Genomic DNA, 25,946 nt, shown 5'->3' with positions numbered 1-25,946 from the left:
TTTTTCTGTTTATATTTCTCACTTTTGTATCAACGTAATGGGCACAGGACACCTACCAAAATTATGTTAGAACACATTACTGTGAGATGCTTTCTATGACGCATAATTTCAAAAGATTTTATAATTTATTTCAGCATTTTCATCTGAGTCGATTCTTATCCAAATCCAACTTTTGTACATGTAGATTTACAGAAAATTGCATACACTTTGCTCTTGTACATAACAATACAAAAATAATTCTATGATCTTCAGTGAATTCAAGTATCTTCTGAAAAATGTGAACCACATTTTCAGCAAAAAAGGGGAATTTCTATTTAAAGTGATGATGCACATCAATCCAAGTTTATCAAAGCCTCAATGTCCCTTTCTTATTTAGTTGTAAACTTGTTGCTCTTTGTCACAATCCTAAGTCTCTAAAAACACCAAAATTGAGTCAATGTTGCAAATTTTAGCTGATTTTGTTTTCTGTGCCTGTACATGACCTACATCAGTATAATTAATGTCTTTCATTACTTTTCTGCATACATGAGCTCATCCCAGACTAGTTAAAACATCTCATACAATCTGTTCATAATAATATATAAACACACCATTATATACATAAATGTAATATATGGCAGCTTAAAACTACATATTACTTCCCCAGGGTTGTCACAGACAACAATAAAAAGGGCTGATTCACTTGCACTCCAAAAAATGTGACTTAAATACGTTTTGCCCCACAAAATAGAGCGTTTGCACATTTGTTAAATATGGATCACTATTCTGAGTCTGATCAGTGCATGATTGGAACCTATATTTCATCTATTTTGAAATTAACTCCCATCACTGTCAAACTGACAAACTCTGCCCTATCAATGTAGGAAACATTTGCTGGCAGCACTATGCTGGCAGTGACTGCAATATTATCCAGAATTAAATACTATTTAATAGATTGATATAACAAGTACAACATCTTTTCATCTGAGTCAACTCAATGATCCCAATAATAGGGACAATCTATCAATAGCCTCTGCATATTAAAGTGAAACAAATATGATGACCATCTTTCACATTCGTATTTATAAACATAAAGTAGAGTAGCCTAGACAGGCAAAGTGGGGTTGACAGATATCAAACAAAATATGGTAGTATAACCATGATCAAAACTTCCAAAAGTATAGTTGTTTTTTGTTTCCACATATGGATCTGTTTTGCTATAATCTGGCAAAAAGTTGTAGCCTGTTTCTCCATTTCCAAAGAAGCCAAATAATGGAGTTCTAGGAAAAAGCTTTCGGAATATATCAGCCTCCACATTTGATTTACGATAAAAATAATATCCTCGGCCGAGGCAAGCAAACATGAATGCAAAACTGTTTTCTTCTGAAATGTTGCAATCTTTCAGTTTCTTTATTTGACATTCTACTTCCTTAGGATCTCTGATATGGCTTTCTACCATAACACTGGCTGCTTGAACATTATCTCCGCTAAATGCAATACCTAAGATACATGCCTCATCTTCGCTGAAAAACAAAAACAAAAAAAGCAATTTAAGAAGGAACTACATCTAAATAAAGCAGAATATAAATGATGCAATCAATTTGAAGCAATGGGCTACTTTAAAATGGTTTCTCAAATCTGGACAGATCCAAGGATAATATATATATATTTTCTTCAATACCTCTTTTTATCCAAATCAGGGGCAATGATGTTGTCAACTTTGCCACCAGCAATAGCAATGTCTCTGTTCAGGCTCCAAAAACAATGTGCAGCATCAAAGGGGACATCATATTCAGATGCCTGCAGCAGTATCATTGCCTTAATGTGCTTATCTTTGGAGATTCCTGTCATGTTTTCATAGTCTTCTTTTGTGGGAAGATTTTCTGAATCATAATCTAATATTAGAACAAACAAAAATATATTTAAAACTTAAGAATACCAATGACTAAAAAGGGCAAATCTGTTAATACACATTATCAGATTGACAATAATGTTAATATACATCTACCACTGATTTTTTTAAAAAGGCAAAGGTTTATTGTTATTAAGTTTGACTCTACCTTATGTTTATTCACTGAATTAAGTGATTTATGATTAATAACACTTAAAATATTTTACCAAATGGCAGGAGAAAATGATGCACTTCCAACCCAGGAATTTCAGGTATAAATGCTATAGCACAACCAGGACCACTTTCTATTTCCAAGGATGGTCCCAAACTCATGGGGGTGCCTGGAATATTGCAAAATCATTAACATTTACTGTATATACTGTACTAAAAGGGTAGTCAAAACTGAAACTGAAAAAAAAAAACTTAAACAAAGCACAAGATCAAGTTCACCATGCCAAAAACTTACTAATATTTTATGGATATCTTACTCAAGTCAATCTAAATAGATTTAGTGAAAATACTCATTGTATAAAATTATGGAAAATATACTTTTAAAATAATTAATTTGTTGAAAACAAAAATGTACAAACTCAGACCCACATTTTAGATAGAAATATAACAAACTGAAATAAACAGCAAATTAAACTTAGTGTATTCAGTTAGTTGGCTACGTAAAAATAAAAATTGGTTCTAAAAACAGTCTCCGTTTAGTTAACCAAATATTCAAGTCTGAGCTGTGGTGGGATCACCCAGTAATCCAAGCATCCACACAGCTGCACTATGGCCACTATGTAAGAGTTCTCACAGTATCAGTTTCTCCTCACCTATGGCTCCCCCCGCCACTGCACCCAGAATTGGGCAGTTTGAAGGTAATCTCTTATTGATGTATTCCTCAATGGTTAGCTTATAACTGCTCCATCGTATTTTCTTGTTTGATTTAGTAGGCTTTACATTGGACGGAGCTTCACAGCTCATCGGGATACTAACTTTTTCCCAGGTTTCATTGTTGACAAACATTATTGTCACCTTAGGTGGCAGAGGAAGCCACTGCAAAAACAAAAAATTTTCACTCTTGATAAACTCAAGCAGCATAATACACTTACAATAGACTCCCATATACACATAATGTATTTTAGCCACATACGTTCTGAAAATATTTTTTAAGGAAAAACATATCAATATAGCACCATTTAGATTTAAAAACAAAAAGAAAATGAATAAAAACAATAGTAACAAGGCAGCAAAGCTGTCAAATGTACAGACAAAAAGCAGACAATAACAATGCACAAAACAGGCTAATGTCAATTCTGATGCAAAAGTACATTATGCTTAACTGCAAATTCAACATCAAATTTCAATTATGCTCAACAGGTAATACCAATGTAAGTGAAATGTGTAACAAGCGTAAGGCTTCAGGCCCATGGGAGTTTAAGTTCACACTTTGAAAATGCCAGAATGAGAAAAATGAAAATTTCACATAAAACTGCTTAAATTCAATAATAAATGATAACCCATTTGAGCTGGCTTTCTTATTTGAACTGCATGCCAATCCTACAAATCATACTTGTAATTTGAAAATAATAATAAGTAACACAGTTTTCTTTTCATAATGTTTGTAGTAGCAGTGCAAAAAGATTTTTGTCAATTTTGATGTAACATTACATAATAAATTACAGAATAATTATCACCAATTTTTGATTATTGACTATAAATAGCATGGACATGTAGAAAATTTGATTACCATTTGGCTTCATATCCATGGGAGCTTCGAGTCCCACAATGAATATGCCAACATAATAAAAATGAATATTTCACTAAAATGTATAACTTCCAGAAAAAGAAGCCAATTAGACTACTTTTCCAACTCAGGCTGCATTTTAGTCCTTTGTTTCTTTTTTGAAAGTTTGACAATCATAAGTAACATGGTTTTCCCATAATGGTCATCATGGCAGCAGCACCCAAAATTGTGTTTTCTTCTTTTTTAATGCACTATTACATAATGCTTAACAGCATAATGACCATCAGTTTTTAATAATAAAAGATCTGTATCATGGATTTTCAGAAAATGTGATTAGCATGGGTCTTCAAGCTCGTGGAGGTTCTTAAGTCACACCTTGAAAATGCCAATATGTGAAAAATTAAATTTTCACAAAAAAACTGATTAACTGCCAAAAAAATTTACCAAATAGACTGCATTGCCCACTGAAGCTTTATTTAAGTCCCATGTTTCTTCCTGTAAGTTTGAGAACAGTAAGTGACATGGTTTTCCTTAAATGGTCATCATGGGAGCAGTGTCCGAAATAGGGGTGTCTTCAAATTTTGATGCAATATTACATAATGTTTAACAGGATAATTACCATCAATTTTTAATAATAAAATATTAGTATCATGGATATTCAGAAAATGTTCCTAGCAAAGGTCTTCAGGCCCAAGGAACTTTAAAGTCACACCTTGAAAATGCCAAAATGTAGACAAAACAGCACTGTCCTGAAATGTGTTTTTTTCCATTTTTAACAATTTTTTAACATATGACAAAATTAACAATTTACTGCCATTTATATATGATCAACTAAGAAAATTGATGAGATGGGAAAAATATCAATAGAACAGTGTTTAATGTCCAATTTCCTCCATTCTGAGTTTCTGAACATAGTGAATGAATGAATCTGACAAACTGCAATGATATGAGTTTATTTCCATTTTTGAAACTCTATTATACAATACATGATAACAAGTTTACCATCATTTTTACTAAATCAACTAACAATGTTGTAAAGATGCAGGAAATGTCAAACAAACGCTTTTACACATCTTATTAGTTTAATAATGAGACTGTTAACATGCCTAAGAAATAAATCTGAGGAAATGTGAAAAAACAGCATAACTTATAAAATAATGGCCCGATTATGCTGATTTTCAAACTTGACCTGCGTTTTAGTAAGATTGATTACTCCTGTGAGTTTCATGACAACAGGTCTATCGGTTTTCCTTAAAATGTGTTAACAGTGTTGCACATATGCTGAAAAGTGAAAAAAACAGCATAACTACTAAAATAGTGGCCCGATCATGCCGATTTTCGAACTTGATCTGCGTTTTAGTAAGATTGATTACTCCTGTGAGTTTCATGACAACAGGCCTATCGGTTTTCCTTGAAATGTGTTAACAGTGTTGCATATATGCTAAAAAGTGAAAAAACAGGATAAATTCTACAATAATGGCCCGATCATGCTGATTTTCGAACTTGACCTGCGTTTTATGAATATTAGTCAGCTCTGTAAATATAAAGCCAAAAAGTAAAACTGTCTTCCACTTATGGTGTTAACGCTGAAAGTGCACGGCGACGGCGACGGCGACATGATCGGCGACGGCGACGGCGACGACAGACGCAGGTGATGGCAATATGTACAGACACATCTGTGTCTGTACATAAAAATGGAAAGATTAAAAGACAATAACAACATAGAATATCATTCATTAAAATTTCTATAATAACCTGTATCCTCTCTCCTGTAGCATCCTTAAACTGCCTACATCCTTCCAGCTTTACAGCTTTAAAGGAGCTTGGTCCACTCTTGTCTTCTCTGTGCCAGCCATATAAAATGGGTTGCACTTTTGGAATACGGTTCTTAAGAATTCTGTCTGCTATTTCTTTCCAGTTTCTACAAACCCTGAAAACAGAAGAAATGAAAAAAAAATCTGACACCTGTCTACATTTCTAGAATTTTTTAATTAAGACAAGAAATTCAACAGATATTGGCAATAACAATTCTTTAAAACCCCAGCACAAGCAAAAACCTATTACATTGTAGCTGGTAGAGGAGACAATTGCTTGGTGTCCAAATAAAACAGCTAGTTTTGTTGATTTGGCATAAGTTGTAAAATGCAAAGTCCCACAAAAATTCATCAAAATAAGAATTTCTAAGTCAGCATATCTTTGAACTTGAAATTATTACTTTGGTATACCTATTTTTTAAAAATAATTTTGAAGTTTTAATTATTTGGCAATTATTAGTAGAATAACAGTGGCAATAAATACTGGGTATCTGAGACATACATGTCTGATATGTAACTATTTGGGCAATGTATATATATTTGGGCAGGACAAATGGGCTGGAGAAGTATTGCGGATACTATTGATAACAAATGCAAAGGCAAAGCTATTGAAATGACCAATTTGATGGCTTTACCCCAGTACATGATACATGCTGCCCCATACATGTAACACTACAAACGGTACAAGGTGTACTTACAGTACAACTTGACTTCCTATGTGTGAATTTCATCAAACAATGGCTTCCTCTGATTGAATTAATACTACATCATGTATGAAAGTTTTAAAAATACTATCTACACTTTTCTATACTGTGGTTCCTGACATGTTCTTACTTCCTCTTGGGTACCGTTTTGATGAAATAGGAAAGGTCAGAAGTGAAAATTTTAAGTGCAAACCTTTTAACTGATTCTTTTAATTCAGCTAAGTCAGGCAAGACAAAATACAGACCTACCCAACTACCAGACTCAACACCGAATGATCCAGAATTCACCGGTAGATGGGACCACACTACCCCTTTTCAAGGTGTGGGTCAGTACTCACTATGCAGTATCAGACACGACACCACTCTTGCCTAGTATGCCATATGATAGCAATGATTCTGAGCGGGGTTGGAAAGTAGTACATCTCATCTCAAAATTTGTTCCGGGGTATGATACTATGAAAAGTGAACTGATGCACACCTTGAAAACGACCTATCGGTGAATTCAGGATCATTCACTGCCGAGTCTGGTTGTTGGGTAGACTTGAAATATAAGCCACATAGAAGAATAAGGACTCAGGTTTTTAACCAGCATGTCAGATTTTTGGGGAAATTTTGGCAAATATTTTTGTATTTTTTTTTTTTTTTTGCTACATGCCCCCCTTCTTGTTCCCAATTTAGCCAATTAAATGATTAATTGTCAAACTCTACTACATACACTTTGAAAGATACTCAGTACACTGTGTTAATGCATATTGCACAAGCCGGCATATGTGCCCCAAATTTTTATCACTTTGTCTAATTCGCAAACAAATAACTCTGCTTGGGAAAACGCTAATATCAAAATTTAAATTTGTTGTATATGACTAGCCCCTCTACATCTTATGTGGTAAATTTCAAATTTCTAGAGCCGTATTCCCAGAGCTTTTAGATCGATCTATCCCCACGGGAAGTCTCACTAGATTACTGTCAGATAATCCAGCTTAAATGTCCGTCCCGCCTATTACAAGCTGTAAGGGGGTAATTAAAGCAATAATAACTCTTCGTTTCGGCCAAAAAATGAATTTTCCTGGAGTAAACAACAATTTTCCCATACTTACCAATGGTTAATGAATCCATTTTTACATTCAAAGTTAGTCCCTGGTTTTTTTCTAAAAAGTTTGGTTTTTTGTTAAAATCTCTTAAGAGATTTTAACAGAGTATAGAAATCAATGGAGGTCACGTGGTCTAAAGACAAGTTCAAATATCAGAATAAAAGCTATAACTGCTGTTTTTGTGGTAAAACAGAATATATTATATTTCTATGAGTTATTCACAAGGTTTTTATTGTGAAATATAGGTCTCATACAAAGAGTTATTATGCCTTTAACTTTCGTGTCCGCTCGGCTGACAGCTATTTAGCGTGAACTCCCAGGGAGTTAGGTCGATCTAAAGTAGATCGATCTAATCTCTGGAAATGGGGTCTAATTAGACATTATTTACGAGGTGAAAATCAAATGGGTAAACTTTTGACCTATTTTTGAAAGTGGAGTCTGAAAAAAAATGACGGGCATGGTGTCACTAAAACTTATTTAATTTTTGGTCTTAATGACCTGGATTAAAACTTAAAACGGTTTCATCATATCCAAATATGTGGCTATCTGTGCATTACATTACAAGTATCTAGCTCATTACTGGGGTAGAAAGAAGCGACTCTACTACTAGTACTACGCACGATTATAAAGAATTTGGATGAAAACACGTTTCCTAACCGTTTACAAACTTCAAGTGATGCACCAGGAAGAAACTGTAACACGTGTTCAATTATTTCAGTCCACTCATTCATAACACTTGTCAAATCGCACTGTTGTAGAGCACCAGAAACGCGTTGATTTCCTTCCATGATGTTGTTTATTATGAACCTTCTTCGTTCGGGGCTGTGTCAGAAGTTTTGGCAAGATACGCTTATTGCAAACGGCATTTAGTGTCTTTTTGTCATATGTTTTAGACATAAAATGATGCTAGAAAATTTAAATTATCAATACTGTGACTCTGACTCAATTTTGACGACCTAATCCAATATTCATGTACTTTCACGCACCTGTTTAAAAGTTGATGGTGATCTATCTTGAGTCGCATTCACCAGCGACATCTAACGGTGCCAGAAAGATGGGGGATCTTCCTGAAAGATTTTGTTACGTATATAGCTGTGATTTAGATGTGAATGTACAGCTTAAAATGTAAGTATACACTTAAAATGCTGAGTTTGCCGTTAAGTTATTAGTTCATAGTCACTAAGAACGATAATTCTGCAAATAGCCCATTTTTGCTTCACCAAATTATCTTCTCAGCGAGGGCTCTTCCGAAGACACAGTCACTACACCACTGCTGCAGTGTGCATTGTACAGTCAGTGACACACCATTTAAACGGAGTTCTGTCATTCATTATGATCTCAGACACTGAAATACTGTAAACGTACAGTTCTGATTTACGATAGTTCCTCTACGCTTTTGTGAAGATTTTAATTTGCACCATTTTAATTGGCTTAGTTAAACATGATACAATTTCGTTAAACACATCAAGGATTAAATGCTAAATAAAACACAGACAGTTATTCATGTGAGTTTTTGATGCATTGACAGCAGTCTTCAATGAAATGCAACAAGCAGTTATTTCGTGAAATGAGTATATGACGATTGCATAAAATGAAAGAAAATTGTTTTAAAGCTCTCCTGTTTTTAAGTGTATTTTATGTCACCTAAAATAAAAAATAATAATAAATAAAAATTAAATTAAATTAAATTAAATTTACCTCTTTAATCCTGACGAACTGAACTACCTGTCAACGATCTAGATACAGTATTGCATCACACAAAACCAGTGCTAGAACTAAGCCAAAGTTATGGCGGAATTTGAATAACCATTACTTATAAGCATAGATAAAGACTTTTTAATTTGCCCAGATTGGTATTTGGTGAGTTTCAAGAAAGGAGAATTGAAGGTTACTAAGATGAAGTAGATTACTATTTATTCCAGGAAAATCTCTTAAGTACAAATTTTTAAGGCAAAAAGTATGATACTGTGCATCTTAAACTGTTGTATATTTTTCAGTGGTACTCTTGAAGGGAAGCGTGACAGGCCTGGATATAAGCAGTTGGTAAATGATCCATTGTTGAGGTTCTCTGGAGCCTGTAAGGACAGCTGCTCTGACCTGTATGTCACCTGCCAGGTGTATGCAGATGGCAAACCTCTCACTCTGCCAGTGAGGACAGCATACAAGGCATTCAGTACCAGATGGAAGTAAGTGCTACTACAAAAGCTGGGGTCAACCATGCTGACATGAGTAAATAGGAAATAAAAACACTAACTTGTTGGACAAATTGGTGATAGATTGACTAAATTATTTAAATTTTTATCTTTACTTATCATCTAGGTTGTATCATTCTTTTCAGTCAGAGAAGATTTTACATACAGCTGTTATGGGTAATTTTGTTTTAGTGTGAGGGGATTTACTTGTTGATGATTGAGTAGGTATTTAATAGAAAAATGTATAGATTTTTTATTGTTTCATATTCTGTTTTATAGTTAGTGTATTAGGAAATGTCACTGCTATGCCTGTATAGAAAGCATAATTATAGTTTATTCATATGACCTGATGTGATCATTATGCCAACTTCTGCATATGACTCAGTCACATGCGTATTATATACTGGTTGGATAATTAACTGTGGTAGACAAACCAGGACAAAGAACACTCAACCTCAGTCTGGTATTATCAATAATTCCGTTGCATAGATATATATTAAATGTTCATTTCAGGCCCGTAGCCAGGGGGGTTTGGGGAGTTCGAAAGAACCGCCCCTTTTGCTGGGAAAAGGTCCACTCTGGGTAAAATTTAATCTAGGTACATTAAGTTTTTATGGGAAAAGGTCCACTTTTTCAGTAAAAGAACCCCCCTTTTGAAATTGCTGGCTACGGGCCTGCATTTATTGCTTACCACTTTGTTCATTATAAACTTCTCATGTGAGATTGGCATTGAATAAACTTATGTGTGTGTTTTTATATTAGCATTTTACTGTTAGGTAGTTACCAAAAACATTTCATCTGATGTAAACTAAAATGTATGTTAAATTGTACAAGGAAACACAATAACAAAAACTTTATTATTTTCATTTTCCATCCATTTTCAGTTGGAATGAATGGTTAACACTGCCTGTGAAGTATAGTGATCTTCCTCGGAATGCCTTGGCCTGTTTTACAATATGGGATATCTATGGTCCCAGGAATGCCATTCCAGTAGGGGGAACCACAATGCCATTGTTTGGAAAACATGGGTAATTTAAAAACAATGTTTCTTTGCATTTTAGATTTATAGCTTTATCTGGGCAAATTTTTTTCTTTCTAAGAGTCAACAATTTTTAACATTTTTTTAAATGGGTGTTATTTTGTAAAACCCATATAAGTCAGTTGAAGAAGAAAGAAATGAAATATTATGTGGTTGCTTGCATATTTTAGTCTGTTTCACATTTAAAAGTCTTTATATCATTACATTGAAATCACTGCAACCCACAAAATTTGATAAATTATAGCTGGTATGATTACAAAAATACTTGTTTTTTTGGGCATTTATAGAACTTTCCGTCAGGGAATGCATGACTTAAAAGTATGGCCAGACTTGGAAGCAGATGGCCATGTTGGTTCCACCACTCCAGGCAAGATAGATGGGTCAAAAGATGAAATGAGCAGACTGGCTAAGGTGTAGGATTGAATAAGTCTCATTATCTCTGTAGATACAATACTCATTTCTTGAAAAAATTATTTGACCAGTGTTGCTGTTACTAAAACTTTTATGAATTTTATGATAAGATGGTGGATAGCAATTGGTTGGATTGCTGCTTAATTTTTTCCTGTCATTCAGGCATTTGCAGATTTTGTGTGTGTGTGTAATACCTTGTAGCATGGTACCTTTAACATTTGTCTGTTAGAAATTTCATATAAGACAATTTGGTTATTTAGTATTGGACACTGTATTAATGTGATGGGTTGACATTTTTACAGCTGAGCATAAAGCACAAAGATGGACACATGCTGAAGGTGGACTGGCTAGACAGGCTGACCTTTAGGGAAATAGAGATGATTAATGAAAAGCAGAAAAGGGATTCAAACTTCATGTACCTCATGGTAGAATTCCCACTGATTCATTATGAAGGAACAGAGTTTGCAGTTGTTTACTTTGAGAAGGTTAGCTTTCATGAGGCAACACATGCTTCTTGTAAATAACATTTTAAAAATTAAAGTTTTTCTTCAATCAGTTAGATGTGTTTAAAGTCACACAAGTTTCAATTATACTTAAATATGTTGTTATTTTACTAACTGAATGCACAGAATTAAAATATTATCATTAAAGTGCAAATTAATACATGCTTAATTTACACCCTTAAATATTTTTACTTTCAAAGTAGCTCTTTTAACAACTTCTTCATCTGTCTCTTTTTATCATAAAACTTCAGGGAGGGGATGAAATTCTTCCAGTGAGGACAAATGCTGACATTGTCTCTGTGCCAGATGCTGAAATATCACTAGTAAGAATTTAAAATATAAATGCATTCAGTGCGTATAAAAGTGGGAGCAATATTACTGTTAAATGCACAAATAAAGCCATTGCAGAGATCCTTAAAATGTAAAGGATGGATTTTAATGCTTTTATCTCACATAGCTCTTATGCATTTTATTTGTTAAGTTAATATTTTGGCCAGTTTTGAAGGTGGTTTTAAGCACTCAGATTGTACTTTTAGGAAAACTTAGTTGAAAGCAAACATCATAAGTTGGCTCGTAGTCTGAGGACAGATAGGGACTTGAAACCTAATGCAGGCAACAGGGATCAACTGAATGTAAGTATTTCTTCAAATGTTATTTGATGCACTGAAGTGATAGTTTCCATTCACATTGTATATTCTGGGTGGGTGGGGGGTCTTCTCCACACCTTCACTTTTCCTTTCCAAAACTTATTTCCAGAACCAACAATGTGAATGGTGAAATGGGATGAATAGTAGTTTATTTATTGTGTGGTAATTGTGATATTTTCACAATTCTCTCCTCAGACTATACTTGGATATCCTCCGACTAAAACCTTGACATCAGAGGAACAAGATTTGTTGTGGAAGTTCAGATTTTATCTCTCAGAAAAGAAAAAAGTAAGTAACATTAAGTGAACTGGACATACATTTTCATGTGTTGGATGGACAGTATAACTTAATATGACAATATTGTGTATTTATTCATAAAAATCATTGTTGAATTTGTATCTACATAATTTGCAAATAAAACATTTTCAGATAAATTTATTTGATATTTTCTTTTGTGATTACAAAACAAGGGCAGTTAAACCAAATTTACCCTGAGCTTCAGTACCACCTATTTTTTAATTAAAAAAAACATTTTGTTGTGTTGCTTTGAAAATAAGTAAACAATGTATCATATCAATACTTGATTGTGTGCATGTTTCCTTAAGTCCTGAAAAATGTCAAACTCAAAAAAGAAGCAAAAAAGAAAAGAACTATTTTTATTAATGTATTTTTATATTTTTGACTATTAGGCTTTGACCAAGTTCCTGAAGTGTGTGAAGTGGGACATCCCCCAGGAGGTGAAACAAGCATTGGATCTGATGCAGAAATGGAGCCCTATAGACCCAGAGGATGCTCTGGAGCTTCTGTGCCCAGCATTTACTTATCCTGCAGTCAGAAAATATGCTGTTAGCAGACTGCAGCAGGCTGATGATGAGGTAGATTGGATATGATTCATTGTACCACCAGCGTTAGCGCTGGCGGTACACATGGTTTCGGTCTCGTCCGGATCGTTCCGCCGGCTCCGCCGGCTCCGCCGGACGGCTACCGTTACCGCTTCTCCTCCTAGACGGTAAGGCCCCCCATACCCATCTCATGGATTTAGGTCACCTATAATCTCAACTCGTTCCACGTAAAATTTGGGCTTTGTCGGTATTGGGGTCTGGGTGTGGCACTCATTGCAATGCACCCTTGTCCAAAAATGGCAAAATTAAATGCTAATTATCTACCCTATGGAAGGAGTTACGGGAAAATTTTCTACAGACGGCTTTCCAAAAGTCATATGTGTAGATTTCAAATATACCCTCGGATTTGACCTTTGACCTTTACTTCAAGGTCAAATGGGCCAAAATTTTCAAAAAATGAAATTTTTTACGAAAAAAAAATTTTTTGCCCTGTTATTCAGACACCACACAGACTTAACCAATAATATTATTGGAAAGTGTTACCCTTCAGGTCATCTTTCATCTCCGTGAATTTGGGGTCAATCGGTGCATTTTCACAGGAGTAGCGGCCATAAGATACCGAAACTGAAAACTGTCTCTAATTCGGGAACCGTTAATGCTAGAGACCCATTCTTTTTTGCATTTTGTAGAGCATGTAAAGCCCAACACTGGAGGTGGTCTCGGTTTTTTTGTATTCCATACGGTTTTCGAGTTACGCTGTATCAAAAAGTACATATTGGTGGTGAAAGGAAAATGTACGGAAGCCCACTGGTGCCATATGTAGAAAAAAAAATTATCTCGAAATTTCGAGATACTATTTTGAAATTTGAACAAAAAAATTTACCACCAGCGTTAGCGCTGGCGGTACACATGGTTTCGGTCCCGTCCGGTCCGTTCCGCCGGCTCCGCCGCCATGTTACCGTTACCGCTTCTCCTCCTAGACGGTAAGGGCCCCCGTACCCATCTCATGGATTTAGGTCACCTATAATCTCAACTCGTTCCACGTAAAATTTGGGCTTTGTCGGTATTGGGGTCTGGGTGTGGCACTCATTGCAATGCACCCTTGTCTAAAAATGGCAAAATTAAATGCTAATTATCTACCCTACAGAAGGAGTTACGGGAAAAATTTCTATAGACGGCTTTCCAAAAGTCATATGTGTAGATTTCAAATATACCCTCGGATTTGACCTTTGACCTTTACTTCAAGGTCAAATGGGTCAAAATTTTCAAAAAAATGAAATTTTTTACGAAAAAAAATTTTTTTGCCCTGTTATTCAGACGCCACACAGACTTAACCAATAATATTATTGGAAAGTGTTACCCTTCAGGTCATCTTTCATCTCCGTGAATTTGGGGTCAATCGGTGCATTTTCACAGGAGTAGCGGCCATAAGATACCGAAACTGAAAACTGTCTCTAATTCGGGAACCGTTAATGCTAGAGACCCATTCTTTTTTGCATTTTGTAGAGCATGTAAAGCCCAACACTGGAGGTGGTCTCGGTTTTTTTGTATTCCATACGGTTTTCGAGTTACGCTGTATCAGAAAGTACATATTGGTGGTGAAAGGAAAATGTACGGAAGCCGACTGGTGCCATATGTAGAAAAAAAAATTATCTCGAAATTTCGAGATACTATTTTGAAATTTGAACAAAAAAAATTTTTATCTCGAAATTTCGAGATAGCATTTTGAAATTTGAACAAAAAAAAAATTATCTCGAAATTTCGAGATAGCATTTTGATATTTGAGCAAAAAAATTTATCTCGAAATTTCGAGATAGTATTTTGAAATTTGAACAAAAAAAATGCTATCTCGAAATTTCGAGATAATTTTTTTTTTCAACATATGGCACCAGTCGGCTTCCGTAAAAATGTGCAGTACGGTAATGGATAATAAATTTTGAACTCCGGAAAAATAAAACATAATGCTTGGCAAAGCAGACAACTTGTGGTCAAAAATGACATTATTTTATCAAATTTAAACTTCTGCAACTTCAGAGAACCTCCCATTTCAAGAACTTTGACCAAAATGACCTTTTCTTTATTTTAATTAATTTTTTCTGTAGGAAATTTATGGCACATTATGGTAACTCCAAAATTATAACATTTAGTCCCTTATATCTCCAAAACTGGCAGAGATAGGTCCATAGTTACTATTGAACTTGAATAGGAAGTCATATACTGGCAATTTTACTGTGACCTTGAAATTGACCTTTGACCTACTTTTCACCTTGAACTGAACTTTGCAAAATTTGCTTCCCTTTTATCTCCAAAACTGGCAGAGATAGGTCCATAGTTACTATTGAACTTGCATAGGAAGTCGTATACTGGCAATTTTACTGTGACCTTGAAATTGACCTTTGACCTTCTTTTCACCATGAACTGAACTTTGCAAATTTTGCTTCCCTTTTATCTCCAAAACTGGCAGAGATAGGTCCATAGTTACTATTGAAGTTGAATAGGAAGTCATATACTGGCAATCTAAATGTGACCTTGAAATTGACCTTTGACCTACTTTTCACCATGAACTGAACTTTGCAAATTTTGCTTCCCTTTTATCTCCAAAACTGGCAGAGATAGGTCCATAGTTACTATTGAAGTTGAATAGGAAGTCATATACTGGCAATCTTACTGTGACCTTGAAATTGACCTTTGACCTACTTATCACCATGAACTGAACTTTGCAAATTTTGCTTCCCTTTTATCTCCAAAACTGGCAGAGATAGGTCCATAGTTACTATTGAACTTGAATAGGAGGTCATATACTGGCAATTTTACTGTGACCTTGAAATTGACCTTTGACCTACTTTTCACCTTGAACTGAACTTTGCAAAATTTGCTTCCCTTTTATCTCCAAAACTGGCAGAGATAGGTCCATAGTTACTATTGAACTTGCATAGGAAGTCATATACTGGCAATTTTACTGTGACCTTGAAATTGACCTTTGACCTTCTTTTCACCATGAACTGAACTTTGCAAATTTTGCTTCCCTTTTATCTCCAAAACTGGCAGAGATAGGTCCATAGTTACTATTAAAGTTGAATAGGAAGTCATATACTGGCAATCTTACTGTGACCTTGAAATTGACCTTTGACCTACTTATCACCATGAACTGAACTTTGCAAATTTTGCTTCCCTTTTATCTCCAAAACTGGCAGAGATAGGTCCATAGTTACTATTGAACTTGAATAGGAAGTCATATACTGGCAATTTTACTGTGACCTTGAAATTGACCTTTGACCTACTTTTCACCTTGAACTGAACTTTGCAAAATTTGCTTCCCTTTTATCTCCAAAACTGGCAGAGATAGGTCCATAGTTACTATTGAACTTGCATAGGAAGTCATATACTGGCAATTTTACTGTGACCTTGAAATTGACCTTTGACCTTCTTTTCACCATGAACTGAACTTTGCAAATTTTGCTTCCCTTTTATCTCCAAAACTGGCAGAGATAGGTCCATAGTTACTATTGAAGTTGAATAGGAAGTCATATACTGGCAATCTAAATGTGACCTTGAAATTGACCTTTGACCTACTTTTCACCATGAACTGAACTTTGCAAATTTTGCTTCCCTTTTATCTCCAAAACTGGCAGAGATAGGTCCATAGTTACTATTGAAGTTGAATAGGAAGTCATATACTGGCAATCTTACTGTGACCTTGAAATTGACCTTTGACCTACTTATCACCATGAACTGAACTTTGCAAATTTTGCTTCCCTTTTATCTCCAAAACTGGCAGAGATAGGTCCATAGTTACTATTGAACTTGAATAGGAGGTCATATACTGGCAATTTTACTGTGACCTTGAAATTGACCTTTGACCTACTTTTCACCTTGAACTGAACTTTGCAAAATTTGCTTCCCTTTTATCTCCAAAACTGGCAGAGATAGGTCCATAGTTACTATTGAACTTGCATAGGAAGTCATATACTGGCAATTTTACTGTGACCTTGAAATTGACCTTTGACCTTCTTTTCACCATGAACTGAACTTTGCAAATTTTGCTTCCCTTTTATCTCCAAAACTGGCAGAGATAGGTCCATAGTTACTATTGAAGTTGAATAGGAAGTCATATACTGGCAATCTAAATGTGACCTTGAAATTGACCTTTGACCTACTTTTCACCATGAACTGAACTTTGCAAATTTTGCTTCCCTTTTATCTCCAAAACTGGCAGAGATAGGTCCATAGTTACTATTGAAGTTGAATAGGAAGTCATATACTGCCAATCTTACTGTGACCTTGAAATTGACCTTTGACCTACTTTTCACCATGAACTGAACTTTGCAAATTTTGCTTCCCTTTTATCTCCAAAACTGGCAGAGATAGGTCCATAGTTACTATTGAAGTTGGATAGGAAGTCATATACTGGCAATTTACTGTGACCTTGAAATTGACCTTTGACCTACCTTACAATGAACTTAACTTTGATTGCACCATTTTTAGTTATATATATTTTTTGCATATTTTGAAAATTCTTGTTGATTGCATTTTTACAGCTTGTCAAGCACAAGACTGGTGGCTGCACCCCTTATTTTGTGTATGTGGGGGTCTATACGAATGCGCTTGCTCCAGCTGGTGGTACAATATTCGGAGGCGGTATCGCCTCTCTGATCCTCTAGTTGTTGCTTGGACCCATGATACACCAGATAGGAAATGTGGCATCATTCTTTTCAACCCAGATATCTTTGGCGGTAAACACTGCTCATTGCTTGCAGTAGTCTGTTATTATAGCCCCACTTGATTGTAATCAAGGTCTCAAGTCATTTGTTATTTGTCTTGTTATCATTTTTTCTAGATTCAAAGCAGTGGTACCATATTAGATTTGCTATAGAATTATTATAGTACATGGTATAATATTTATATCAGAATGATATCATCCGACAATAAAAAAAAAAGTATCAAATCATCAAAACAAATGAACACAGGACCTTGGTGGGTTTAAATACAACTGTAGCAAATGTAGCAATGTAGCAAAATAAACATTTAAATATTGTGTTTAAGGATCTTCTCCTCTACCTGCTGCAACTTGTTCAGGCCTTAAAGTATGAGAATTTTGAGGAGATCAGAGCAGGCCAGGAAACTTCTCCAACCAATCGGCAGGTTTCTGGCTCAGTATTGGGAGAAAGTGCAATGTCCACTGTGACCTCTCACATTCAAGGAGATCACACAGGTGGTAGAACATCAAGGTACAAACATTTGTAATGTATCTATTTCCATACAAAGCAGTTCAAGTTAATGTACAAAATGTAATATACTTTGCAAGGTTAAATTTAATTTTTTCTAGTGTAAATGATGTTCTAATTTACTTTAAAAAATAAATTTTCATGTATGTAATCTGTTTGAGTTTTGAAACATGGATATAAAAATAGACATGTGTATAAAGAATCTTCACTGTATTTTCAGGAGTGCAAGCACTACCAGCAATGCACCCATCATGTCCCCTGGAGAGTCTGGATCCCCTGATGATATCATGGAGGCTATCAAAGCTGCCTCAGTGGATGAAAACAGACTGGAGGACCAAGTATGTTATCTGATATCTTTATGTTAAACAAAGTCCCTGGCCACAACATTAGTGTTAAAGCAAATAAATCTATAGTTAAGTGTTTTCTAAATCTTAATTCTCAATATTTATCTGAGATTTTAAGGAAGTGGTAACTGGGGGTAAGATGTATGTTAATACTGAGTAACAGCCCTGAATAATTTCACATACTGTAGAAAAATGAAGTGGAAGTGTCATCTTCCAGACCTGTTCCCAGTTTCAAAAGTGGGAGGGGGAGCTCTTTTTCTGAAAAGATGGTACTTTATACTCCTGACCCAACTTAAAATGGAATAGATCAAATTTTGAAATAGAGCAGACTTTTTCCAACCACACAAATATTTATTCAAACCCCATGAACCCCAAACCATCCCTGCCTTTGGGCCTGTCCCCAAACTCATTTTATTAATATATTTATTTTATTGATAAATATTATTTAAGTTGATTGGGTATGCATACCTGTGCACATAAACAGTTTTTTCTTAATATATTTACAAATACTTTGATTTCAACTCGCTCTATATTTTTAGATGGATCTAGCTACATTCCTCATATCAAGAGCATCAAAGAACTTTAAATTGGCTAATTATTTATACTGGTAAGTTATGGTCTAGTAAAATCGTACATTGTCTAGCAGAACTTGAGATTCAATGAAATAGTGTATATTAACATATTCAAGTGGAAATGTTATGGATGACAGCACACTTGTATTGAGTATTTTCAATATTCAGGTACCTTGTGGTAGAGTGTGATGACCAGGATAACTCCGCCTCCAAAGATGAAAAGATAAAGAGCATGTATATCACAGTTTTGAAGAGATTTAGCCAGGCCTTGATGAGGGTAAGTGCATGCACCTTAAAACATTATATTTTTTAGAGCTGGATGGTTGGGTCAGCCAACTACCATCGACAAAAAACTGATCGGCAGCCTAATGTAAGAGATTGCTTGAAAACTTTTACTTCAATTTATTCTAATTATTGTTATTATTTTTCAATTTGTATTTTGTTTTTTTTAGTTTGTGTATGTGTGTTGATAGGAATGTTGTTTTCAAGTATGCAATATGGAATGGGACATAGATAATGTTTGCATTAAACCCAGTAATCAAACTGTATTTTTTTCCAGCTTGGCCCAGAATACAGGCTAATGAGGTCAATGATAGCATCACAGAAAACCTTTCAAGATAAATTAGTCCAATTAGTGAAAATGGTAACCAGAGAAAGTGGGAGTAGAACAAAGAAGGTATGTCAAGTAAAGAGGAAATAAACCCAGGCAACAATATATGTTGAATTAATAAAAAATAATTAAAAACATTTGATGGATTTTTTTCTCATTATAGCTAAGGAAGAAGCAGGCCAAGAGTAATTTTCTTTAATTCATTGCTTTACGAAACTATGGTATGATTTTTTAAAATGTGTTTTCAGATTGAAAAATTGCAAGCATTGTTAACAGACCATGAAACTTTCAAGTTCAATTTCGCTGGCTTTGATCCTATTCCTTTGCCTCTGGATCCAGAAGTTAAGATAAAAGCACTATTACCAGACAAAGCAACATTATTTAAGGTATTTGTTTTTGTAGCAAATCAGTAACAGTTTACGTAGAGATCAGTTTGATTCATATTTTTTTAGACAGATTCCTGAAGTTAAATCCATTTTCTGAGGAGGGATTTACATGTTAGCATTGGCTTAATTTCCGTTTCATCATGAACCACATTTTAGAAGTAATTTTATAAACAGTTAATTGTTATTTGTTATGAAATTATTTTAAATTATTTCTCAATAATTGTTATTCTAATCCAGAGCCAGCTAATGCCCTGCAAACTTGCCTTTAAAACAGTGGAAGAGACTGAATATATAGCCATGTTTAAACTAGGCGACGACTTACGTCAGGATCAGTTGGTATTGCAGATGATAAGCCTAATGGACAAACTTCTGAGACAGGAAAACTTAGACTTGAAGCTCACACCATACAAAGTATTGGCTACAAGCTGTAAAAATGGCAAGTTATTTTGAAATGAATGCAGGAAATAGGACAGGTTTTTTTTTTTAAGGCCGCACTTTTTTATTTATAAGGATGACATCCTGCGCGCGCACCGATTTTCGTCCGTTCTCCCCCCAAAAAAAAAAAAATCCCCCCCCCCCCCCCATCGATGTCGGTTGTCGCAAACATCGTTATTGAATTTGCCAGAAAATGAGCTTTCTGCGCATGCGTATTACTGCCACATGGAAATATGGTCGCTTTGCCATCAAATTCATCTCTAGGATTACTTTCAAATTACAGGACAATTAATTATATAAAGTCATAAAGAGAACGGGGCCGTCGTTTTGGATTGTTATGCCATTGATATTGGGCATGGAGATATCCACTTTTTTACAATTATGCGAAAGGCTGGCGGTGGCCAGCAATTATCGCCCGGAAAATTTCAGTGACATTCTGTCCAAAGCAGCACATACCAGGTTTTTTGTAGCGAAAAAAGGGTTAACAGGGCGTCAAGGTATTTGGTGGGCTGTAGGTCGGTCAGGCCACCCGACAGTTTGGCTGCTTCGTGTGAGTCGAAGTAGACCAAATGGCATCGACCGAAATGACCTTTTATAGATTTGGTAGTATTAAGCATATCTTTGCTTCATTTTGTAACATTTCTGTGTAGTGTTCATAATGCTTTAATATTCTGAGAAAACAAATAAAGACATGCTGTTTGTTTGATATTTGTTTTATTGATTGTTATACCAACAAAATGCATGAAATAACCTTAAATAGATTGGGTAATATGCAGCATGTCTAGCAGGCCCGTAGCCAGCAATTTCAAAAGGGGGGTTTCTTTTTTTGAAAAAGTGGACCATTTTCCATAAAAACTTAATGTATCTAGATCAAATTTTACCCAGAGTGGACCTTTTCCCAGCAAAAGGGGTGGTTCTTTTTTTACCTTTCTATTACGTGTTTCTGTGATACGTGTTGCTGTGGTAAATTTGTTTTCCAACTGTGTACTGACGGCAATTCTTTACTTAAGCAGCATTTTTTTTTTTTTTTTTTTTGCACTTTTTTTTTTTTCGCCCTCTCGCACCGATTTCGGGGTCCCCAGAGGATGTCATCCATAAAAATAAAAAAGTGTGGCCTATTTTTACCCTTCAATAAACATCTGTCATCTCTATATATTGCCAGTTGACACTGACTGTTTGAATCTTTGTCAGTATACATATTTTCCAGAAGTACTTATGGGAAATGATAGCTTTCAATTTAGAAGCAATTCAAAAATTAAAAATAGACTACCTTCTTTATTTTAGGTTTATTCATTCAATTTATATGTTATTCAACCAATCTATATGTTCTTTAGGTTTTGTTCAGATTGTTGAATCCACCAATGTAGCAGTTGTTTTATCATCGGAAGGAAGCATTCAGAACTTTCTTAGAAAGTATTCCCCTTTTGAAACTGGACCATATGGAATTCGCAATGAGGTCATGGATAACTATGTTAAAAGTTGTGGTGTGTGTGCATATATTTTCATAACAATCATAGCATAATGGGATTTAGCATGATGTGAATTATTATCTGTTTAAATTTAGTATAATTTGTTTAGTGGTATGGAGGAGACTTAAAAAAAACTAAGTTAAAATAATTTTTTCACTTCTAAGAATGTGCTTGTTTTAATCTTTGCACTCTATTTAAAAAGAGGAATATATTCTGTTTCAGCTGGCTACTGTGTCTTGACCTACTTGCTGGGTGTTGGAGACAGGCACTTGGACAATCTACTGATCACAAAATCAGGTAATACCAAAGTAAATTAGTCTACACCACATACTTATATAGCAATTATTGAAGTAGCTAGATTCAGAATTTTAATTGACAAAGTGTACGTACTTTTTACTTAAAGGCATGAAAAATTTGTCTTGAACTTAACAGGAAAGGAAGATCAAAGGTTGGTTAGTTGGTGAAAAACACCATTTACTTTGGGGAAAATCCATTAAGTATGAGATTTTCAAGGGAAAAATCTTTAGCTGCATGGGCACCTTAAAAATAATGCCCAGTTGGATTTTATCTGAAATTAATGAAGAAATTTTAAAAATATTTTAATGAATGAATGAATAAATGGGGAAAATAGTGTACTTAAATTACTAAACAGACATGTTGAAACTGTCTTATCGTCATGACTGATACTTTTTTTAAATTGCTCTGATGTATATTTAGATTCTCCCTCATGCTCTACATTTTAAAGCATCTCTAATGTTTCAGGCAAGATGTTCCATATTGATTTTGGCTATATACTTGGAAGGGATCCTAAGCCATTTCCACCTCCCATGAAACTTAGTAAGGAAATGGTAGAAGCAATGGGAGGCACTAGCAGCAAACAGTTTGAAGATTTCAGAACATTATGTTATACATCTTTTCTTCATTTAAGAAGGTAATTAAAGCTTTTGCACAGAATTTCTGATAAATTGAGCATTCAAAATTTTTGGAACTTGTATATTGTGTTTCTTACAAGGCTTTCCCCAGAGAGCAATCCAGCTGCCATATTGATGACCAGTCTATTATATACATAAGAGGACTGCTATTATTGTTGTTGATGGCTGGCTTACTATGTTTTAGCAACAGCTTGACTTGTAGGGACGAGTTGTCTTTGTGGGATTTGGGGTTATTTAACCACCTGTCTATCATTAAAAAAATCATTTTAATAAAAAATTTGGTACTGAGTAGTGATATTTGGACACATTTTCTGTCTGTAAGAGACCAGAGGAAGCAGTTCTTATCATTTAAGGAATTGTTTGTGAAGGCACTTATAGTTTATACATGGAATAAAAAAGGAGGAACTAAAAGGCACCAAGCACAGCATATTTTAGTGTTCTGTTTGATGTATATCAGTTTGTTAACAAGTTATAAGAATAGTCAAAAGACCTTTCTTGTCCTGAACATATGCTCAAAAGAGAAACAAGCATGCTACTATAATTTTGCATGTAGCAGTGCACATAAAACAATATTACCATTTGTATCTTCCTGTTGTCCATGTGAAATATGTTCACAATCAAAGCAAATACTTTTTTCCAAATTAAATGTGAATTATTTAAAGGAGAACAAATTGATTCATTTTCTTCATGCCATCCCCAAGCCTCAAACACTTTGTATTAGCTAAATGGCATCACAACAAAGTACATTGAAGTGTACAAAAGTGAGGAAATAAATATTTAATGAAAATTAATAAGTGAGCACTAAGTGAGGAAATAATGGCAGCCAAGATAGATAGATAGTCAGTGGGTTTGTTTTTTCTTTTTTTTTTTTTTTTTTTTTTTTGGCTCTCAAGTATCCAATTTATAATGCAGCAGGTATGAAAGGGAGTTTTCCTAGAACTTGTTATTTCCATTGTGGATTAAGTATTCCCATAGGCTTTTTCCATTAGTGTAAAATGTTCTCTCAAATATTTATGTGTCTGCTTGAAATCAGTTCAGGCTTCAGAAAACATATTATTGTGGAGAAATTATATGCACAAATTAGTAAAAAGTCAAAAGCCTCATTTCACATTAGGCTTAGTAAACTACACCTTGGTGTAGTCTTTGTAAATTCATCCCCAATAAAAAGTCAAGCAATCATTTGCATGTTACTCTGAATTAAAAAAAAGAAAAAAACTATAGGAAATGCAATTTGTAGGTTTATGTATTGAAGCCATTGGAGTGACTACCTTAAAGTGTTTTGTAATTGATGAAGAAAGTGTGAAGATGTGCATATTTTGAAACTCATTTACAGTTAAAATTACAACTTTCAGGTCAGCAAACTTGATTCTTAATCTTTTTTCACTGATGATCCATGCCAATGTCCCTGACATAGCTCTGGAACCCGACAAGACTGTAAAAAAGGTAATACTCCTTTAAAGTTAATCAATGATCTTTTCATACAAAATGTATGCAGTATTTAGAGGGAGCAGTGAAAAAAGTTAACTAGTTACATATGCTCCTACTTGAAAATAGTCTGTAAGTGCCATTGCTGTTGTCATTTTTAATTTTATTCACAAATTCCAGGTGCAAGACAAATTCAAACTGGAGCTGTCTGATGAAGAAGCAGTTCGCCACTTACAGAATGAGATTGATGTTAGTGTGTCTGCTTTCATGGCTGGGATTGTGGAGCAGTTTCATAAAATGGCACAGGTATAGTTAATAACTTGTGTGCTATATATTGGTTTTTGGTAACTAAAATAGAATTTGGTTGCCCAGTTTTCTTACCGAATGTGTTGTTTTTGTGATCAATTCTGAACAACCAAATTAGTAAGAAATTTGCTGGATGATAGTGTGTTATCAACTGTTATACATTTTTAATGTTAAATGTTATCATTTTGCCACAGAGGAATATCAGAATAATGGAACCATGGCAAAACTGACATTAAATTGTTATGATATCAGATATATAATTGGTCAAACTACATGTACATCTAATTGCTGCTCAAGGCTCACGTAATTGAAAGTTATATTTTAATTTAATTTCTTTAATTTTCAGTATTGGAGGAAGTGATGCTTCATTGATTTTAAGAGATGGAAGTTTTTAGGTGCCATATGTAAACAAATAAAAGACACAATGTGGAAACACATTTATAGACGGTGACATTTTTGAAAGACTTGAAAATTTGCAATAATGCAAAGTACATTCTGCACGAAAATTTCATTGATTTTAATTGGTCAGGGTCTGGGAACTGGAATAGGTCTGCATTATTTGATTTTATTTTAGAAGGGCGGGGAACAATATATCTACACTTGAGAGATGGAAATTTATGTCTGATAGGGGACCATGTTATGTAAGGAATTCAATATCAGTTGATTATTTTCATAAAAAAATTAATTTATTTCAAAATAATGGAGATCATTTACTTAAATGAGAACATTTAAAAAATGAGCAATATCTTGATTTGTTCAAACAATGTGTTCTGTTATGTGTCTTTACAATTTACCGAGACATAATTTAATGTATGTAGTTTTCCAGAATGTTAAGAATACATATGAAATTGAAAAAAAAAATCTTATTAACTATAACTAAATATGTGTGATATTACAAACTTCCCAGTGAATTTCAATAAAATGTTTGTGATTGTCAACAAACGTCTTCTTTTAATTATATTTATGAAAAGGAAAAATACCTCTTGAATATCACTTAAAGCTTCCTCTGTTTGCAGTTGTCTATTCAATACCCTATTTTAAGGTTGTGTTGTATGTAGTTTACTGCTCTCATCAGCTGGCAGATGACGTTCTTATGCAGAAATAAAAACCCAATCCAAAAATCCTAGCTGCATATAATAGAAATGTGCACAGCTAGTGAATAGACAGATAATTAGATGTAAATATCTAGTGAAATATTTATCTTCGTGACCCTGGTAGAGGATTACCCTCTACCAGGGCAACAGATGGATTTTTCACAGATATGTCTCTAGATAAATAGACATTCATTTGGCTGTGGATTTTTCCATTTTTCCTTATATTATGATCTATAATCTGCCACCCTGTTAGTGGGTAGTATAGGATGGTATTTATATGAGTATGTCAAATGTGCA

The 25,946-nt window shown here is 34.5% G+C and overlaps 2 protein-coding genes across 5 annotated transcripts; one reads left to right on the top strand and one right to left on the bottom strand.

Moving 5' to 3' along the window:
* Positions 1-106: 106 nt before the first annotated feature.
* LOC106161670 (F-box only protein 22) lies at positions 107-8,365 on the bottom strand. 3 transcript variants are annotated; one of them, XM_087001034.1, is made up of 6 exons: positions 8,204-8,365; positions 5,364-5,538; positions 2,695-2,917; positions 2,098-2,211; positions 1,661-1,874; positions 107-1,502 (listed from the first exon to the last, which is right to left on the bottom strand). In XM_087001034.1, the coding sequence occupies exons 1-6, from the start codon at positions 8,239-8,241 to the stop codon at positions 1,085-1,087; spliced, it is 1,182 nt and encodes a 393-aa protein (XP_086857160.1). In that variant the 5' UTR covers positions 8,242-8,365; the 3' UTR covers positions 107-1,084. The 3 variants fall into 3 exon arrangements, with proteins under 3 accessions (XP_086857160.1, XP_013394140.2, XP_086857159.1); XM_013538686.2 differs by lacking the exon at positions 8,204-8,365 and adding an exon at positions 7,875-8,063; XM_087001033.1 differs by lacking the exon at positions 8,204-8,365 and adding an exon at positions 7,875-8,063 and having other exon boundaries at positions 1,661-1,862.
* Positions 8,201-25,498, top strand: LOC106169742 (phosphatidylinositol 3-kinase catalytic subunit type 3). 2 transcript variants are annotated; one of them, XM_087001026.1, is made up of 22 exons: positions 8,201-8,342; positions 9,215-9,403; positions 10,294-10,437; positions 10,736-10,859; positions 11,162-11,344; positions 11,614-11,685; positions 11,899-11,994; positions 12,205-12,297; positions 12,699-12,884; positions 17,895-18,079; positions 18,297-18,414; positions 18,960-19,027; positions 19,161-19,269; positions 19,552-19,668; positions 19,851-19,988; positions 20,226-20,424; positions 21,758-21,907; positions 22,115-22,189; positions 22,655-22,823; positions 24,177-24,267; positions 24,430-24,555; positions 24,902-25,498. In XM_087001026.1, exons 1-22 carry the CDS (start codon positions 8,218-8,220, stop codon positions 24,914-24,916), a joined length of 2,772 nt encoding a protein of 923 aa, XP_086857152.1. In that variant the 5' UTR covers positions 8,201-8,217; the 3' UTR covers positions 24,917-25,498. The 2 variants fall into 2 exon arrangements, with proteins under 2 accessions (XP_086857152.1, XP_086857153.1); XM_087001027.1 differs by lacking the exons at positions 8,201-8,342; positions 9,215-9,403; positions 10,294-10,437 and having other exon boundaries at positions 10,736-10,861.
* Positions 25,499-25,946: the final 448 nt, after the last annotated feature.

Source organism: Lingula anatina, chromosome 1, assembly GCF_051362555.1.
Source record: "Lingula anatina isolate TDL-2025a chromosome 1, LinAna3.0, whole genome shotgun sequence".
Lineage (NCBI taxonomy): Eukaryota > Metazoa > Brachiopoda > Lingulata > Lingulida > Lingulidae > Lingula > Lingula anatina.
This window is presented reverse-complemented; position numbering and strand designations above follow the sequence as displayed.

What these genes read in the sequence shown, in the direction of transcription:
- LOC106161670 (XM_013538686.2), bottom strand. Translation starts at nt 8,005, where the DNA reads ATGGAAGGAAATCAACGCGTTTCTGGTGCTCTACAACAGTGCGATTTG. An exon ending in CTACAGGAGAGAGGATACAG is followed by an intron (nt 2,918 to 5,363) that starts GTTATTATAGAA and finishes TTGTTTTTGCAG; the next exon opens with TGGCTTCCTCTGCCACCTAA. An exon ending in TCATTTTCTCCTGCCATTTG is followed by an intron (nt 1,875 to 2,097) that starts GTAAAATATTTT and finishes TTCTAATATTAG; the next exon opens with ATTATGATTCAGAAAATCTT.
- LOC106169742 (XM_087001026.1), top strand. Translation starts at nt 8,218, where the DNA reads ATGGTGATCTATCTTGAGTCGCATTCACCAGCGACATCTAACGGTGCC. An exon ending in ACAGGTGGTAGAACATCAAG is followed by an intron (nt 18,080 to 18,296) that starts GTACAAACATTT and finishes CTGTATTTTCAG; the next exon opens with GAGTGCAAGCACTACCAGCA. An exon ending in ACAAAGCAACATTATTTAAG is followed by an intron (nt 19,989 to 20,225) that starts GTATTTGTTTTT and finishes ATTCTAATCCAG; the next exon opens with AGCCAGCTAATGCCCTGCAA.